At 39.9% G+C, this 20,654-nt stretch overlaps 1 protein-coding gene across 4 annotated transcripts in view; it reads right to left on the bottom strand.

Annotated features, from left to right (window-relative positions):
• Positions 1 to 20,654, bottom strand: part of LOC134349702 (F-BAR and double SH3 domains protein 2-like) — a 253,167-nt gene that overhangs the window by 150,099 nt on the left and 82,414 nt on the right. For all 4 annotated transcript variants that reach the window (XM_063054428.1, XM_063054429.1, XM_063054427.1 and 1 more), the window contains one exon: positions 2,390 to 2,469. In XM_063054428.1, the coding sequence (XP_062910498.1) occupies positions 2,390 to 2,469 (80 nt within the window). The remainder of the gene's footprint in view (positions 1 to 2,389; positions 2,470 to 20,654) is intronic.

Genomic DNA, 20,654 nt, shown 5'->3' with positions numbered 1-20,654 from the left:
CGATCGAACTCTATTACCAGTTTGTCCAGGTAAGCACAGTACTGCTCAAGGCGAAAAGCATTTTTTCGCTTGATGGCCTGTAATATTTTCTCCAAATTGGGAAAGTGTGTCAGCCTCCCATTCTTTAAATTTGAAATCTAAATACCGAGCTTGGCCTTAAACACATTTACTGCGCTTATCATGCGGGGCAGGTGTTGGTCTTTTCCCATGAGCTCGTTGTTAAGCACTTAATTTAGCCATTAGGTCTGTCAGAAACCCTAAATCCAGTAGCCATGCATCATCTGACAGTTCCTAGTGCTCCTAGTTTCTTGTCCACGGAAAAATCTTTACCTCAGGCAGCAAGTCAACAAATTGTTGCAGCACTTTGCCACTAAACATCAGCCTGAAGAATTATGTCTCTGTAAGTGGCATCGAGCTCATCCAATAATGCCTTGAATAAGTGTTGCTGAAGCACTTTTGCTCGCATCAAGTTTATCAGTTTGACCACCAGTGTCATTACATGAGAAAAGTCCACGACCTTCCTAGCCAAGGCCTGCTGATGAATCAATCACAGAGTGATAATCCAGGAAGTCGGGAAAATCAGGGTCATTACGGCACAGTGCTATAAAACCAACGCACACACCGCGCATTGCTGAGGCCCCATCAGTAGTAATTGCCACCAGTTTATGAATGGGGATGTCATGTACATGGACATATTTTTTTAACTCATTGTAAATATCCTCACCTCTCGTTCTCTCCTTTAAGTGAAAAACAGCGAGAAAGTCCTCCTTTGTTGTAAAATCCTGGAAAGCCATTCTGCCAAATACAACAAGCTGAGCTTTTTGCATTACATCTAGGGATTCATCGAACTGTAGTGAAAAATATTCACAGAGTGACAAGTCCTTTAACACTTGTCGATCTATGCCCTCTGACAGTGACTCTAACCTCCTTGTCACTGTTGCAGAGCCAAGAGGTATATTATGTATTGTGGTTTTGATGTTGTTTTTTGTTTTTAAAGTCATTAAAACAGTCTCTGCCGGAATGGCCATTGCTTCCTTGAATAAATCGCCATCTGTAAAACGCTTCATGTGTTTAGCCAAAACGTGACTTACACAAAATGATGCTTCAATAGCAGCCTTATTTTGAGCAGCATGCTTTGTGAAAAACGATTGCTGGGCCTTCAATCCCGAACGGAAGTAAAACCCTGCAACCCCAGAAACAACCTCTCTTTACAAACAGCTTTCTGTAGCGGGAGTATTGCTATATTACCATTATTCTAATTAGTATTACTTATTTTTATAATGCTCACATTACAACAGTATTTGTGTATTTCTTTTTCTTTTTTTTTGGGATCTAGTGGGAAAGACTCAAAGATCGACCAGTCGATCGCGATTGACTGATTGGCAACCACTAATCTAGGTCTTGCAATATTCAATAGGTTTTAATGAGATCTCCCTGCATTCCTCTAATCTCCAGCAAATTCAGGTCAGAGCCATCAAACATTCATCATGTCTTAACCCTTTCATTCCTGGAATCATTCTCATGAACCTCCTCTGGATCCTCCCCAATGTCAACAAATCTTTTCTTAGATTGGGGCTGACAATTGCTCACAATAGTCCATGTGTAGTCTGACAAATACATTTATAAAGCCTCAGCATTACAGCCTTGCTCTTATATTCTAGTCTTCTCGAAATGAAGGTTAACATTGCATTTGCCTTCCTTACCACCAACTCAAACTGCAAGTTAACCTTTTAAGGAATGTTGCACAAGGACTCCCAAGTCCCTTTGCACATCTGAGTTTTTAATTTTATCCATGTTTAGAAAATATTCCATGCCTTTATTTCTTTTACAAAGCATGAGCATACACTTTGATGCATAATATTCCATCTGCTGCTTCTTTTCCCATTCTCCTAACATGTCCAAGTCTTCAACACTACCTGCTTCTCCACTTATCTTTGTATCTTTTCCTTGTATCATAGCAAATCAAATTAAATTTAACCAATATTGCATAGTACAAACATTGAATTTCATTTAAATCAAATGTATGAAGAGTACAAGTGCTAAATAGAAATGCAAACTCTCCAGTAATAAATTTCAGTTAAAATGATCAGAGAATTAAGATGCAGAGAATTATTTCTACATTTCAGATTTTTTTTGACAAAAACAGTTAAAGAATGCACACACCTATAAAAAGCCATGTAATATATGCCAAACAAAAACGAGAGATAATTTGCAGATGCTGAAATCCAAGCCACACACACAAAATGCTGGAGGCAGCATCTATGGAAAAGAGTAAACAGTCAATGTTTCAGGCCAAGACCCTTCAGCAGGACCGGAGAAAAAAAGATGAGGAGTACAGTTAAAAATATATATGCCACTTGGACTAAATGAGCATTTTAATAACTTTTACCTGTTGTGTTCACTTCTTTCATCAATCTTTAATCCAATCCAATCCTTCTTGAGGTACTGGGTGGTCAGTTTCTGCAGAGCCTAAAAATCATAAATAATAATTTGCGTTTGAACTATGTTTATAGACTGTAAAAATATTGCTCTTATATACAGCATAGTTTATCAAAAACTACAGTACCAAACAATAAATGAAATGTTTGAAGCACATTTAAGCTAGTAAACATTTTAACTCTATAGCAGAGTACTACTAACCTGTATGTATTACATTCAGTCATATTCTATGTCTTCCTGTCCTTACTTCATTGCACTCCAAATGAAATAATTTGCAGAATCAACATGTATTTGTGCATTTTTATGAACTAAAATGAAAAGAAATGAAACATGCAACAAAATATCCATATACTTAACGTTTAAGGTTTATACTAGTGTGATTAAACAGAAGTAGTATTGTTCAAAACTACAAATTTCAACAGAAGAAAATGTAAAAATTCAATCAATGCACATAAGACATCATAGAATATAAATAATATACACAGAATGAATGTAAAATACAATGTATGCTTCAAAAGGGCAGCAATTATACTGGTGTCTGAAAAAAAGCAGAGTGAGCTGCCTCAAAGCCTCTCACCCAGTAGCATTCACATCTATTGCAATGAAGTATTTGAGAGGTTGGTGACGGCTAGAATTAACTTATGCCTAAGCAAGGACTGGACCCACTGCAATTCATCTACCACCAGAGCAGGTCTACAGCGGATGTCATTCCACTGGCTCTCCACTCAGTTTGCAGCACGTAGACAAGATATACATCAGACTGCTGTTCATCAATTAAAGTTCAGCATGCAACACCATTATCTCCTCACTACTAATCAAAACCTGGGTGTTTGTACCTCTCTGTAACTGAATTTTCACCTTCCTAGCCACACTAGTCAGTGTGGATCAATAATAACAACTCTTCCTTGCTGACAGTTAACACAGGTGCACTTTAAGTTAGCAAACTGCTCACTCCGTCTATACTCATGACTGTGGCTAGGCACAGCTCAAATGCCATCCATAAATTTGCAGATGACACCACTGTTGTTGGTAGAATCTCAGATGGCAAGGCGGCAGAAAGGAGTGAGATGAATTGGCTGGTTGAGTGGTGCCACAATAATGACCTTGCACTCAACATCAGCAAAGCTGATAGTGGCCTTCGGGAAGGGGAAGTTAGTACAACATACTGTCCTCATTGAGTCAGCAGTGGATAGAATGAACAGCTCTGTCCGCCAGAAGCAGGATCCCCCACTTTTAATTCTACTTCTCATTCCAATATGTCTATCCATGGCCTCCTCCACTGTCGAGATGAGACCACACTCAGGGACAACACCTTATATTCCATCTGGCTAGCCTCCAACCTGACAGCATTAACATCGATTTCTTGAACTTCCGGTAATGCCCCCCCTCCCCAACCTTTCACCATTCCCCATCCCCTTTTTCCTCTCTCACCTTATCTCATTGCCTACCCATTGCTTCCCTTTGGTGATCCTCCCCCTTTTCTTTCTTCTATGACCTTCTGTCCTCTCCTGTCAGACTCCTTCTTCTCCAGCCCTGTATCTTTTTTACCAATCAGCTTTCTAGCTCTTTACTTCATCCCTCCCTCACCAGGTTTCACTCATCAGCTTGTGTTTCTCCCTCCCTTCCCCCCCATCTTTTAACTCCACCCTTCATTTTTTCTTCTCCAGTCCTGCTGAAGGGTCTCAGCCCGAAAGGTCGGCTGTACTCTTTTCCATAGATGCTGCCTGGCCTGCTGAGTTCCTCCAGCATTTTGAGTGTGTTGCTTGAACTTCCAGCATCTGCAGATTTTCTCTTGTTTAAGAATGAATGGCTTCTAGTTCCTGTATATCAACATCTTGGAGGATCAATCCTGAGCCCAACACATTGATGCAACTGCAAAGGCAGCACACCAGCAGCTCTACTTCATTAGGAGTTTGAGGAGATTTGGTATGTCACCTAAGGCTCTTGCAAATTTCTACAGAAGACAGCATTGTGACTGGTTACACCATTGACTAGCATGGAGGTTCCAATGCACAGGATCACAAGAGTCTGTACAGGATTGTAGATTTAGCCAGTTCCATCACAGGCACAACCCTCTGCACTACCAAGGGCTCAGGTAGTGGCATCTATCACCACCCAGGGCATGTTCTCTTCTCATTACTCTCATCGGGGAGCAGAGACAGGATGGTGAGGAATGACTCGTACTCAATGATCAGGGAACAGCTTCTTCCCCCATATTCAGATTTCTGAATATTTCATCAACACTAATTTCCTATTCATCTTTTGCATTATTTCAATATATGGTGCATTTCACTGTATGTTTCGATGTACATACGACAAAGGTAACATTTATTTTTGTAACAGTAATTTTTATGTCGTGCACTGTACTGCTGCCACAAAACACAAGATTTCACAACATCCGTCTGTGATAATAAACCTGATTCTGACAAGAGATCACATCTTCGGAATGAAGAGGCTGGGAATAAAATAGATTATGAAAACAATGCAAAAAAGAGGGGACAATGCAAACCAAGTGGACGATAAAACCTTACATTCAGGCAGTTTTTCCAGCATAATTGATTCGATTGAACTATCTGTACTTGCCAGTTTTCATATACAGTCTCTGACCAATTAATAGTGGCCAGATGTCTTGCTTGAATTTGACTCATTGAGATTAAGCCCTTAACTAAATTTAATATAGAATGTGCACACAAAAAACCTTAATACTCAGCAACACACACAAAATGCTGGTGGAACGCAGCAGGCCAGGCAGCATCTATAGGAAGTAGTACAGTCAACGTTTCAGGTTGAGACCCGAAATGATAGGAGAAGACAGGAGGGGGAGGGATGAAGCCAAGAGCTGGGAAGTCAATTGGCAAAAGGGAGCAGATGCAGCGGATACTCAGCAAAACACCTTCTTGCTATAAACATAAAAAGAAATTACTATAAGGAAGCAATATACATATATACCTCCAGGTCAAAGATAGTCTTTTTTAAAAAATGCTAAAAATAACAATGTTACAACTTCAAAATATAATAATGCACCATGCAATAAAGGAAAAAATTATAGAATATAAATGCCCCACAATATTTACAAAATTACAAATGCACTTTGCCAAACCGGCAAGGCAGCAGGAATGGCCCAGAACTTTTCATCAAATTCAGCGCTAAGTAAATTATTTTGAATTATGAGACTATTTTGAATATAAAAAGCCAAATAGAAATTTACTCAATGTGCACAAAATAATGCACCATACTAATGCAGGCACTCAAGAAGCAGCTACAGCTGATCTATGTTTGGACTACTGAAATAATAGCATTAATGCAATAAGAGAATCAATTTTTGATCCAGCCTCTTGTTAAGTATCAACTTTATATTTCTGCTTTCTTCCAACGACCATAGCCTATTCAACTGTAACTCCTACAGGTAATAAGTAAGCAGTATTCCAGCCCTAGTCTAATCAATATGTTATAAATGTGTACCACAACTTCCTTGCTCTTGCATTCTATGCCCAGCCTTATCCTGTATGCCTGTTTCACAATCTTATCCACGTGCTGGTACCTTCAGGGATCTTCAGACTTGTGCACCAAGGTTCCGCTATATCCTCAGTGCACCTTAGGGCCCCACCATTCATTGTCTATGTTCTAACCTTCTGGGTCCTCCCAAAATGCATCATTGCATGCCTATCAAGATTAAATTCCATGTTATTGTTCTGTTCATCTCAGTAACTTAGAATCAGAATCAATATCAGGTTTACTATCACTGACATACAATATGTCGTGAAATTAGGTTTTTTTGTGGATGCAGTACTGTAGTACTAGACTAAAAAAAACTATAATTTACAAGAAACAAATACAGTGCCTTGTAAAAGTGTTCAGCCCTCAACCCTTTGTTCACATAAATGAGTATTAAAACTAGGGATTTTGATCAATTTAACTGAGAATTTTTATTTGTGAATCACGTTTTTATTTTTTTTTACAGTAGAGCTTAAAACAGGAAAAATTGTAAGCATGAATTAAAATTTCAAAAACTGAAATGTCAGCAGTTCAAAAGTATTCATCCCTCTTTCCTCAGTACTTAGTTGAACCACCTTTCGCAGCTATTACAGCCAGTAGTCTTCTTGGATAAGTCTCTGTTAGCTTTGCGCAACGTGATGGAGCAAGTCTTGACCATTCCTTCTTGCAAAATTGCTCAAGTTGTTCAAGTTAGTTGGGGAGCAGTGGTGTACAGTAATCTTGAGATCTTGTCAGAGATGTTCGATTAAATTGAGGTCAGGACTCTGACTGGGCCACTCAAGGACATCAATTTCCTTCATTTGAAGCCACTCCACGTTTGCTCTGGCAGTGTGTTTAGGATTATTGTCCTGCTGAAAGATGAATTTCCTCCCCAGTTTAAGCTTTCGGGCAGAGGCTAGCAGGTTTTTATCTAAAATTTCTGCATTTAACAGCATTCATCTTCCCATTAATCCTGACCAGATTTATAGTCCCTACTGCTGAAAAACATCCCCATAGTATGATACTACCTCCATCATACTTTATAGTAGGGATGGTGTTACCTGATTGATACGCAGTATTAGATTTATGTCACACGTACCACTTAGTTTGAGGCCAAAAAGTTCCACTTTAGAATCATCTGACCACAAGACATTCTTCCACAGCTTAACAGCATTTTCTAAGTGACACTTTGCAAAGTCTTTACAGACATGGATGTTTTTATTTTTAGCCAGAGTTTCTTCCTTGCCTCTCGTCCATAATTTTTTTTTCTGCAAGGCCTTAGAGATTGTGGAGACATGAACTTCATCTCCAGTTGCAGCCACTGACTTTAGCTCATGCAGAGTGACCGTTTGTGTCATAGTGCCCCTCTTAAAAATGCCATTCTTCTCTGGCAACAGTGTTTACAGGGGCAGCCTGACCTAGGCAGTCCAGCCGTGATTTTATAAATGTTTCCACTTTTTCATGATGGACTGCACTGAGCTCTGAGGGAAGTTCAGTACCTTTAGGATGGTCTTGTACCCTTCCCCAGATTTATGTTTCCCTATTATCATTTCCCTGACTTGTCTTCAATGTTCTTTTGTCTCCATTTTGGTTTAGTCTGTTGAAAATCTACCATACTATTGGGCCCTATGGAGGGGGTATTTATTTTTATGAACTCATTGAAAACAGGTGATCCTCCAATTTTCTACATCATCAAATTGGCTGAGTTGGTGAGGTAATACACATTTTGCACTTGAGAAAAGTTAATAGAAACATAGAAATTAGGTGCAGGAGTAGGCCATTCAGCCCTTCGAGCCTACACCGCCATTCAGTATGATCATGGCTGATCATCCAACTCAGAACCTGCCTTCCCTCCATATCCCCTGATCCCTTTAGCCACAAGGGCCTTATCTAACTCCCTCTTAAACATAGCCAATGAACTGGCCTCAACTGTTTCCTATGGCAGAGAATTCCACAGATTCACCACTCTCTGTGTGAAGAAGTTTTTCCTCATCTCGGTCCTAAAAGGCTTCCCCTTTATCCTTAAACTGTGAGCCCTCGTTCTGGACTTCCCCAACATGGGGAACAATCTTCCTGCATCTAGCCTGTCCAATCCCTTTAGAATTTTATACGTTTCAATAAGATCCTCCCTTAATCTTCTAAATTCCAGTGAATATAAGCCTAGTCGATCCAGTCTTTCTTCATATGAAAGTCCTGCCATCTCAGGAATCAATCTGGTGAATCTTCTTTGTACTCCCTCTATGGCAAGAATGTCTTTCCTCAGGTTAGGGGACCAAAACTGCACACAATACTCCAGGTGTGGTCCCACCAAGGCCTTGTACAACCTCCCTGCTCCTGTACTCGAATCCTCTTGCTATGAATGCCAGCATACCATTCGCCTTTTTCACCGCCTGCTGTACCTGCATGTTCACTTTCAATGCCTGGTGTACAATGACACCCAAGTTTCGTTGCACCTCCCTTTTTCCTAATCGGCCACCATTCAGATAATAATCTGTTTTCCTGTTTTTGCCACTAAAGTGGATAACCTCACATTTATCCACATTAAATTGCATCTGCCATGAATTTGCCCACTCACCTAACCTATCCAAGTCACCCTGCATCCTCTTAGCATCCTCCTCACAGCTAACACTGCCGCCCAGCTTCGTGTCATCCGCAAACTTGGAGATGCTGCATTTAATTCCCTAATCTAAGTCACTATTATATACTGTAAACGACTGGGGTCCCAGCACTGACCCCTTGCGGTACCTCACTAGTCACTGCTTGCCATTCTGAAAAGGTCCCGTTTATTCCCACTCTTTGCTTCCTGTCTGCCAACCAATTCTCTATCCAGATCAATACCATACCCCCAATACCGTGTGCTTTAAGTTTGCACACTAATCTCCTGTGTGGGACCTTGTCAAAAGCCTTTTGAAAATCTAAGTATACCATATCCACACTACTAGTTACATCCTCAAAAAATTCTATAAAATTCATCAGACATGATTTGATTTGATTAACAAAGGGGATGAATACTTCTTCAGCCTCACAATTTTGGTTTTTAATTCTTGGTAAATTATCGACAGGTTTTGGGAATCTTTCTTTTGATTTGAGATGATGCATAATGTTTTGTAGATTAGCTCAAAAATTCTACTTCAATATATATTAAATTCAGAAAATGATTAAGGGTTGGATACTTTTTCAAGGCACTATAAAATTATATATAAAAACACACACTGCTCAGTATCAATAATGCCATCAATTTTGCAATCAGCTACACAGATTACATTCGCATCCATATTAATAATGCACATAACATACAGCAAGAATCCCAACACTAATCCCTGTGGTATACGAATGGTCACAAATTGCCAATCACAAAAACAACACTCCACCACCAACTTTTCCCCCTCACTACCAAGCCAATTTTGAATCCAATTTGCCAACTTCCTCTGGATCCCAAAAGGATCTTCTCAAAAGGCTTTACTGATAATATCACTCATGCTGTCCTCATTAATTCACATTGTTACCACTACAAAAAAAAATCAATTGAACTATTCTGGATCTCTCCTCAAAAGTCATGCTGAATGTCTTTGAATAATCTCCGCCTGTCCATTTGTAGACAAATCCCATCTCTTGGAACTTTTTCAATTATGTCCATATCACCAACACAAGAGATGAAAATGCCAGAAATATTCAGGTAGCATCTGTGGAAACAAAGTTAACAATCAGGTCCAACAAATTTCCCTACCACTGAAGTAAGAATTAAAGGCTTGTTATTATCTAGCTTATCATGATTGCACTTTTTGAATAAAGGTATAACATTTGTTGTCCTCCAGTTATCTTGCTCCTTGCCTATAACAAGCAAAGATTTATAAACATCAGAACCTATTCTCCTCCTTTGCCTGCAATACAGCTCATCATGTCCTGGCCATCTATCTATCCACCTTTAAGCCTACAAAGACATCTGATATCTCCTTCTTATGCAATGCAAGCTTGAGGAACCATGTCTTACCTCCCATCTGGGAATGTTGTAGCCTCTGGGACTCAATATTTTGAATTCACGAATTTCAGATACCTTTTTTCATGTCTGTTAATTCTACCGTAGAATTATTCATCTGCTATATCAACTCAGCTCTTCTGTTTTCACAGCAAGAATATGGTCTTCAGCATTTCCAACTGTTTTCTCTGTTTCAGTTCTCTGCAGCTCACAGCTGTTATATGCTCCTCTGTTTATTTCACCTTCAACTGCCTTCATTAATTGATCAACCACATGGTTTTGTAAACACCACAAAAGCAATTCTGGCCTCACCATCCCTCATTTACCCTCTCTGCAACTTACAGAAAAGACAAAAATGACTGGTCAAAGTCGAATAGAAATGTACAGAAAAGGAAGGCATCACAAATGGACAGTATTGAGGTCCTTACTCAAAGCTAGATGTTCATGTATTGGAAGCAGTTCTGAGAAAATTTACTGGAATTGGTGACTGATCTATTATTGTGCCTGTATGAAGATGGTCCTACCTACAGAAAGTGCTTAATCCTAGGAAATATAGTTGGCCAACTGGCTGCAGTGTCAGTGGGAGAGATTTGGAGAGAGTGATGATAGTTATTGAAATGGGTAAGAATGGATCTGCAATTAGGGGCATACTGATTTCAACATTGCAAGACAGGACCTGGCAAATGTAGATTGGGAGCACATACTTGCAGGCAAGACTACAAGTCTGACAAGACAGAGTCATTCAAAAGTGAAACAGTGGAAGTTCAGGGCCAATGAGCTCTTAATAAGATGAAAGAAAGGATAAAAAGTCCTAAGAAACTTGGGTGTCAAAGGGTAGAGGGTTAAATAAAGAAAACAAAACAAGGAGCACATATACATCCCTGGCCTACCTCCACAGTTTCCCCTGTACCTTTTGGTCTGGTGCTCCGCATCTTGGTTTCTTTTCCAGTTTAGCCCATTCCTTTTAGCAAACCTTTCAGCTATTTTAGTCTCTTTCTCTGGGATCATGTTACTTAATTCCTATACAGCTTTAGTTTCATTCCCAGACTTAAAAAAAACTTCTCAGCCTAGCTTTTAAACACTTCTAATTTTACAATTTTTTTCTGTATCATTCCTTTTATTAAATACATATCTAGATTTGAATGAAGTAGCCAGGTTATCAAATATGCTCTTTAATTAAAGCTGTTGTGCAAATTAATAAATGTAGAAATTACATTTCAATAAAACCAAAATTAAGATACTGGTGTTGAATAGGTGCTATGCCTGGCCCTAGACAGGTAAATTTAGCAAACTTTGTGGACCCTTAGTGGCAGCAACTCCTATGAGAAATCAATCTGCATTAAAACTTCAGTACCAGGCAAACTATTCAATAAGATAGTTTTTAATTTTATTGTATAACGTGGTGCAAGTCTAAAACAATACAGGGCAACCTTTCCAAGAGACATAGATAATTTTATGAAAATGACAAATTGCAGCCTTTTTCCACCTTTGCCTGCTCCTATTTAATATTCATGAAGAGTTCACAAAGATCAACTTTTAAAGTTATTGCAATAGAAAAAGTTGTTGCCGGGTGGCATCCAGAAACGGAAATTTGATTCTGAAAGTATTCAGACACTATACAAACATTAACAGAATCATAGTTTTTCTAATATTAAATGAAGTTATTCATTGTACACAAGAGCTGCTGTGAAAACAGATAATGTTACACAAAGGCTAAGTTCATTAGTTCTGGACAGGTGGCCATTCCAACGCTTAATATGACACTGCACTGGCATCTAAAGCCCGCCCACAATAGCACTAAAGACGATTATGCAAATATGGTGTTTCCCACAATTTTCCCAGGAATAGGAGAAGGGCTCCATGTGGAAGAGCTGATTGTTCATCAGTCATGTGGAAAAACAAACCCAATGAGGAGCTTTGTTGAGGATGTTTTGCTATCCAGTCAGTTCAATGCTGTTCAGTGACTATTAAGGTCATTTTCATTAAAGAGATAAATAACCAAGTAAACAAAATAGTTTAATTTATAATGTGACAATGTAACTGTATAAATCTTAGTTTTCCTATCTCTTGTAGATGTTACTGGCAAATACATGAATATAAATGTAGCTTAGTGGAACAAAACACGAAAAGCTAAATGACCATATTTTAAAAAAGAGAACTGCAAACTATGTGCTGTAATACAATTGAAAAGGTCATAAAGTAATTTCAACGAAATTAAAGTATTACTGGGTAGGGTTAAATTTTGTTGGCACAGAAAATAAATTCAGTTGTGGAAGTACCCAAGACTGTTAACTTTCCCTAACAAATGTCTTCTGATTCTACCACATTTTACTTAACACTAAAACTTTCAGCCACACTGTTAGTAAATCTAGACGAGTTCTTGAAAGTTTGCTGCTCATATCTTAACTCAAACTACTATATTTTTCCATCTATCTTGTGCTTTCAAACTTAGTTTGCCTATATATAATATGGATGTTTCATTGGCTTGAAGTGCTAAAGTTATTTTTTCAGAAACTTCCTTCCCTGGGATCAAACTTACAAACATTCAGTAAACAAAGTGCAGACAAGGCTAGAAAGAAAGATATGAAAATAGAAAAAGGTTCAGACTATGACAGGAAAGGACCAATTACCAATTTAGAAGTGAGTCAGTAGATAAGATCAAAAATAATAAAAAAGTACGACCATGACTACAAGAGGCAAAGAAAACAGAACAGAAATAGAATTAAAGATAATCTGACTGCCATGGAAATAAGGCTGCAGGAAAACATAGGGACCATACCACATGTGAAAAATGGTTAGAAGAAAATGGCCAGCAGAGGTCTAATAGCAGTAATTCTAATATCTGCTGCACATTTTTTCCCCCAAGTACATTACCCCAAATTCTACATTTTAACAAAATTTAAAGCCCTGAGTAAGATTTCATGAAATGACTGAAATTACAGCTCCTGGTAGCATTATAGAAATATACTCCTCCATCCTTCCACTCATGAAAAATCACACCAAATCCACATCAAATGCCTTTCACCTTTCTGCTCAATCCATGTATTAGTTCCAGTCAAAAGCATCTAGATTTTAAAATTCAGCCAAGTAGAGATTAGAGAATGAGGAGGGAATTTCAATGCAGCCTATTGAATATTAAAAGGTCGAGGTGGAGTGGATGTGGGAAGGATGTTTCATATAGTAGGGAAGTCTAGATCCAGAGGGCACAGCCTCAGAATAGAGTGACATCCATTTAGAACAGAGTTGAGGAGAAATTTCTTTAGCCAGAAGACAGTGCATCAGCACTGTCTACATCATTGCTACAGAAGGTTGTGGAGGCCAAGTCATTGGGAATATTTAAAGTCAAGGTTGGTGAGTTCTTGATTAGTCAAGGTGTCAAAAGTCATGGGGAGAAGGCAGGGAAATGGAGCTGAGAGAGATAATAAATCAGCCATGATGGAATGGCAGAGCAGACTCGATGGACCTAATGGCTAAATTCTGCTCCTATGACCTACAGTCTAAGTGTTCAAATTGCTTTATAGATTGAAAATTTTACTCACCGCCCTAGCAGCACCCCTCCCAACACTATCCTTGAAAGAAATTTCACTTGAAGTTACACTGGTATTCTCAATTTAAATGTAATTCATATTGTAACTCAAAATTATTTTTGCAAATAAAAACTATTTTTCCCCATGAATAACTACTTATGGATTAGCACGGTAACCTGCCTCACTGACTATTAGGCAGGTGATGAAAAGAATCAACTCCTGAGAAGTGACTTGGATCCATTCCAATTGCCTACCCACACAACAAGTTAACAGCAGATGCTATTTCATTGACTCTTCACTCAATCCTGGAATATCCAGACAGTGAAGATGCATACATCCGGATGCTCTTTATTGACTACAGCTCAACATTCAATGCTATCATCCCCTCAAAACTAATCTATAAGCTCTGCGACCTAGGTCTAAGTACCTCCTTGTGCAACTGGAATCTCAATTTCCTCACTTGTAGACCCCAGTCAGTTCAGATTGGCAACATCAACCTCCATAATCACCACAAGGCTATGAGCTTAGCCCCTTGCTCTGCTCGCTTTATATTTACGATAGCGTGACTAAGCACAGCTCCAATATCATATTTAAGTTTGCTGACAACACCTCTGTCATTGGCTGAATCAAAAGTGGGGACGAATCAGCATATAGGATGGATGGAGATTGAAACCCTGGGTGCATGGTCCCACAACACCAACCTCTTACTTAATGTTAACAAGACCAAGGAGTTGATTATTGACTTCACGAAGAGGAAACCAGAGGTCCATGAGCTAGTCATCAGATGATCAGAGGTGGAGAAAGTCAGCAGCTTTAAATTCTTCAGTGTTGTCATTTCAGAGGATCTATCAGAGTTACAAAGAAAGCATGGCAATGCTATACTATCTTAAAGGTTTACGAAGATTGAGCATGCCATCTAAAACTCTGACAAACTTCTATTGATGTGTGGTGGAGAGTATATTGACTGGGTGCGTCACAGCATAGTATAGAAACACCAATGCCTTTGAATGGAAAAGCCACGAGAAAGGAGTGGACACATGGCCTAGTCCATCACGAGTAAAGCCCTTCGCACCATTGTGCACATCTACATGGAGCTCTGTCACATGCCCCACCGGGCCTTGCACTCTTGTCACTGCTGCCATCAGGGAGGTACAAGAGCCTCAGGACCCATACCATCAAAAAGTTCTACTCAAAAGGTTCAAAGGAACATCTAAACAAGCCTGATGCATTTTGGAAACAAGTCCTGTGGACTGATGAAGTTGAAATACAACATTTTGGCCGCAATGAGCAAAGGTATGTTTGGAGAAAAAAGGGTGCAGAATTTCATGAAAAGAACCCCTCTCCAACTGTTAAACACGGGGTGGATCGATCATGCTTTGGGCTTGTGTTGCAGCCAGTGGCACGGGGAACATTTACTGGTAGAGGGAAGAATGAATTCAATTAAGTACCAGCAAATTCTGGAAGCAAACATCACACCATCTGTTAAAAAAAAGCTGAAGATGAAAAGAGGATGGCTTCTACAACAGGATAATGAACCTAAATACACCTCAAAATCCACAATGGACTACCTCAAGAGACGCAAACTGAAGGTTTTGCCATGGCCCTCACAGTCCCCCGACCTAAACATCAAGAATCTGTGGATAGACCTCAAAAGAGCAGTGCATGCAAGACGACCCAAGAATCTCACAGAACGAGAAGCCTTTTGCAAGGAAGAATGGGCGAAAATCCCCCAAACAAGAATTGAAAGACTCTTAGCTGGCTACAAAAAGTGTTTGCAAGCTGTGATACTTGCCAAAGGGGGTGTTACTAAGTACTGCCATGCAAGGTGCCCAAACTTTTGCTTCAGGCCCTTTTCCTTTTTTGTTATTTTGATACTGTAAAAGATCGAAATAAAAAAGTTTTCTTGCTTAAAATATTAAAGGAATGTGTCATCTTTAACTTTATGCCTTTTGGAAATCAGTTCATCTTTTACTCGCTTAGCTATTCACAGTAACAGAAAATTTTGACCGGGGTGCCCAAACTTTTGCATACCACTGTATTAATTTACATTTTCTCAATCTTCCATACTTGTTTGGCTGATTTCAGGCACTTGAATTATTCCACAAATGAACAGAATGCTATCAATAACATACTTTTAAACTTTTCATCTCAAATTAGCTTAATTTACCAAGTCACAAGTAACGTTACGGTTAAAAGTATTTAGGTACAACAGAGTTCTAGGATAAAGTTTAGCAAGTAATCTGGAAGTAATCTGCAAGTAATCCCATTCCCATATGCCAGTCCATAGCCTCCTCTACCACCGCAATGAGGCCATGCTCAGGTTGGAGGGCCAAAACCTTATATTCCTTCTGCGTAGCCTTTAATCGGATGGCATGAACATCGATTCCTCAAACGTCCAGCAATGGCCCCCCCACTTCACCATACCCATTCCAATTTCCCCCTCTCACCTTACCTCCTTACCTGCTCATCACCTCCCTCTGCTGATCCTTCCCTTTCCCTTTCTTCCATGGCCTTCTGTCTTCTATCAGATTCCCCCCTGCTCCAGCCCAGTATCTCTTTCATCAATTGACTTCCCAGCTCTTTAATTCACCCCTCTCCCTCTGCTGGTTTCACCTATCCCCACCTCCATACTCTAACTTCTCATCTTCTTTCCTCCAGTCAACAAGGGTCTTGGCCCAAAACATCAACTGTTTATTCTTTTCCATAGATGCTGCCTGGCTTGCTGAGTTCCTCCAGCACATTGTGTGTATTGTTATAATTGAAAACTTTCAGCCGTTATGTTCAAAACAAGATTATAATCTTAAACATAGCATAATCCTCCCCCCCAAAAAAAATTAACACTGCTAATGGGTACAGTTTTTAGTGATTTTCCCTACACTGTTTTGATTTGTAAATCTAATTCTGATATCCATTCAGGTCATATATTAGAAGCACCACATATGTAGTGCCCCTAGCATTATCAAAGATCCCTCCCAGCCTTCCCACAATCTCTTTGACCTCCTGTCCCCAGGCAGAAGATAGCACGGCATAAGGACCAGAGCTGTCAAGCTGGATAACTGTTTCTTCCCAAAGGTTGTTAAGACTTCTCAACACCCTGCTGCCACCCAGCACATACCTACAACCTGTCTGAATGCCCTGCTACCCCACCCCCACTCCTCAACTAACAGATATACTCTCATCCTGCACTGGTCACTTTTTATCTTTTATGCTACTGTCTCACATATTTATATTACTGTTTTTTATTATAACAGTGCTAGTAACATAATACTGTCCTACATAAACATGCACCATGCACTGCCAGTTTTCAATCTTCAAGCCATGCCACTCGAGACTTGTGCTAATATTATTGTGTGACTGTATTTGCTGGATCATAACTATATGAGATGTGTGTGACGATATGTACTGTGCTTTACACCCGGGCACAGAGGAACAATGCAATGTTTAGCTGTATACATGTGTACAGTTGAATGACAATAAACTTAAACTTGAACTTGACCAAGGGGGAAAAAAAATAAAGGTTATTGATGCAATTAGATGAAATACATTCAAGAAGAATCTATATAAGCAAAGAAAATTGAATAAGGTGACATCCATAAAGAAGGATGGTGGAATGAAACTTCGGCAGACCATAAACACAGCACAGATCAGTTGCACCAATTTATGTTCCTAGTTCTATTCATGCAGCAAATACAAGTTTAAGTACTGCACCTTTTCTATGAAGCAGAAAACTGGTTTGATTAATGTATATACATTCATGAGGGTGATATTTCCAAAATTTTTCCAAGATATTGCTTCCAAGATGCAGTTGAATTAATGCAAGTTTCAGTATCATGTTGGCTAGCTGCCAAAAGTGAAATAGAAAATATCCAAGCACAGACATGTTCCACATTTTCTACAGTTATTTGTGACGGCATGATTAAAATTAACAGATGCTTTCTATGCATTACATACAGTAATTGCATCACACATCATTTTAATCACAAAATTATATTATGTTTATTAGATATCAGATATTCTCTCTTCTAGTCTCCTTTACCCAACATTTCCAAATTAGCTAATTTGGTTATGTAGATTGGAATGATAGAGCTGTTTCTATAACGTTTATCCTTCCAAGGATATTGGTCCACGTTCCATAAGTATTCTCCTCCAAGAAATTGCAAAATGCAATTAAACTGTTGATGTAGAAATCACATTTGTTTCCTTAAGAACAGTGTATTTGTATTAAATATGTCTCTGCTTTCAAGTAATTGCCCAGATGAAATGATAACCAATTAGTTCAATTATGCTTTTGATGTACATGCCCTGTAGATATTGTAAAGATATTAGTGTGTGAGAAAGCAACCGATTTGGCACAAAATACTTGGCTTCTATCCTGCTTATAGCCAGCTCGCATGTGTCTGATAAAGTTTCCTGTCATTGGAAGGGGCTTAGTAAAGATTCTGAACATCAAGACATGACAGTAAGCAGAGCTTACTCTTATTGGATACTGCAACCTAGTACCAGGGTGGTGTGAACGTTACTCATCACATAAAATGCCAACAATGGTCGATCATTGTCCAGGTCCTGGTAGACAAGGGTAAAGACTAAAAGGGAACTAGAATTGGAAATTTTAAAAAAATGCTTGCCCCACACGTCTGTGGTGGGAAAGCTGTTGGAAAAGATTCTTAGAGATAGGATCTATGGGCATTTAGAGAACCATGGTCTGATCAGGGACAGTCAGCATGGCTTTGTGAAGGGCAGATCGAGTCTAACGAGCCTGATAGAATTCTTTGAGGTGACCAGGCATAGATGAGAGTAGTGCAGTGGATGTGATCTATATGGATTTTAGTAAGGCATTTGACAAGGTTCCACATGGTAGGCTTATTCAGAAAGTCAGAAGGCATGGGATCCAGGGAAGTTTGGCCAGGTGGATTCAGAATTGGCTTGCCTGCAGAAGGCAGAGGGTGGTGGTGGAGGGAGTACATTCAGATTGGAGGATTGTGACTAGTGGTGTCCCACAAGGATCTGTTCTGGGACCTCTACTTTTCGTGATTTTTATTAACGACCTGGATGTCGGGGTAGAAGGGTGGGTTGGCAAGTTTGCAGACGACACAAAGGTTGGTGGTGTTGTGGATAGTGTAGGGGATTGTCGAAGATTGCAGAGAGACATTGATAGGATGCAGAAGTGGGCTGAGAAGTGGCATGGAGTTCAACCCGGAGAAGTGTGAGGTGGTACACTTTGGAAGGAGAAACTCCAAGGCAGAGTACAAAGTAAATGGCAGGATACTTGGTAGTGTGGAGGAGCAGAGGGATCTGGGGGTACATGCCCACAGATCCCTGAAAGTTGCCTCACAGGTAGATAGGGTAGTTAAGAAAGCTTATAGGGTGTTAGCTTTCATAAGTCGAGGGATAGAGTTTAAAAGTCGTGGGGTAATGATGCAGCTCTATAAAACTCTGGTTAGGCCACACTTGGAGTACTGGGTCCAGTTCTGGTTGCCTCACTATAGGAAGGATGTGGGAGCACTGGAAAGGGTACAGAGGAGATTTACCAGGATGCTGCCTGGTTTAGAGAGTATGCATTACGATCAGAGATTAAGGGAGCTAGGGCTTTACTCCTTGGAGAGGAGGAGGATGAGAGGAGACATGACAGAGGTATACAAGATATTAAAAGGAATAGATAGAGTGGACAGCCAGCGCCTCTTCCCCAGGGCACCACTGCTCAATACAAGAGGACATGGCTTTAAGGTAAGGGGTGGGAAGTTCAAGGGGGATATTAGAGGAAGGTTTTTCACTCAGAGAGTGGTTGGTGCGTGGAATGCACTGCCCGAGTCAGTGGTGGAGGCAGATACACTAGTGAAATTAAGAGACTACTAGACAGGTATATGGAGGAATTTAAGGTGGGAGGTTAAATGGGAGGCAGGGTTTGAGGGTTGGCACAACATTGTGGGCTGAAGGACCTGTACTGTGCTGTACTATTCTATGTTCTATATCCTTAGCTAATATAAGGATATTAGCAGGGAGGAGGAGAAGATGGTGGTGTGACGCAGATTGTGCGGCCACTTCGGTGAATTTTATCTGTAATCTGTCAAGTAGGGTGCTGTGCACAATCCTGATTTGATGGAGACAGACGTGAGAGAATGAAAGAACATCTGGAGAAACTTCTGAAATGCCTTTTTTGCTGCCGCTGTTACTGTGTGATCCAGAATCTCCGGAGGGGAAGGCCCCGAATTTCGGCTTTGCTTGTTGCTCAGCGGCCGGTACGGGGTCGAAGCGCTCAGCAGAGATGGTGCTCGGTGTCGAACGGCTGGTTGGAGGCCCGAAGTTTTCAGACGGACTCAGAGTCAGCTGTGGTCGGGTGCTTCCAATGCATCAACAGTTGTTGGTGCCTGGAGGATTATGGCAGAGAGAGTTTCTCCCTTCTGCCGCCTGCTATCGGGGATTATCGGGAGTCGATCGGAACTTTGAGACTGTTCCCATGCTCTGCTCTTTATCAAATTATGGTACTGCTTTGCACTGCTGTAACTATATGTTATAATTATGTGGTCTTGTCAGTGTTAGCCTTTGGTTTGTCTTGTTTCTTTTGGTGATATCACTCTGGAGGAACATTGTATAATTTCTTAATGCATGCATGCATTTCTAAATGACAATAAACGAGGACTGAGTGTCCTCATAACCTAATCTAAATTTATACCTATATCCCTTAAGGCTGTTCTTTCAACCAAATGCATCAACCTTTAACAAAAAATACAAGCCACAGTAGCTATTCTATCTTGATTAATTATTAATTGAATCAAGAAATCTCAATGCAACTAAAAACTTTAGAATACAATAAGATAGGGTGCATTTAATGTATCATTAACAGATAGGAACTTTGTTAACAGATTGATATGGTATACTGTTTACTTCAAGCAATACACGCAAAATGCTGGAGGAACTCTGCAGGCCATGCAGTAACTATGGGAAAAAAGTACAGTTGACGGTTTGGGCGGAAACCCTTTGGCAGGACTGGAGAAAAAAAGCTGAGGAGTATATTTAAAGAGGAGGGGAGGGGAGAGAGAGAACCACCAGGTAATAGGTGAAACCTGGAGGGAGAGGGATCTCAGAGGACTCCCTGTTTTCTTCATTCTGATTTGAAGCCAACTCTTACAAGGCTTTTTAGTTCCTCATATCAAAGTGCATTAAAAAACTCAAGGGAAGCATCTTGGAACATGGAGAAAATGACGAGGAAACATGTGAGAAAGCACTTGCTTGGGAGCAAG

The sequence above is a fragment of the Mobula hypostoma genome, chromosome 7 (genome assembly GCF_963921235.1).
Source record: "Mobula hypostoma chromosome 7, sMobHyp1.1, whole genome shotgun sequence".
Classification (NCBI taxonomy): Eukaryota; Metazoa; Chordata; class Chondrichthyes; order Myliobatiformes; family Myliobatidae; genus Mobula; species Mobula hypostoma.
This window is presented reverse-complemented; position numbering and strand designations above follow the sequence as displayed.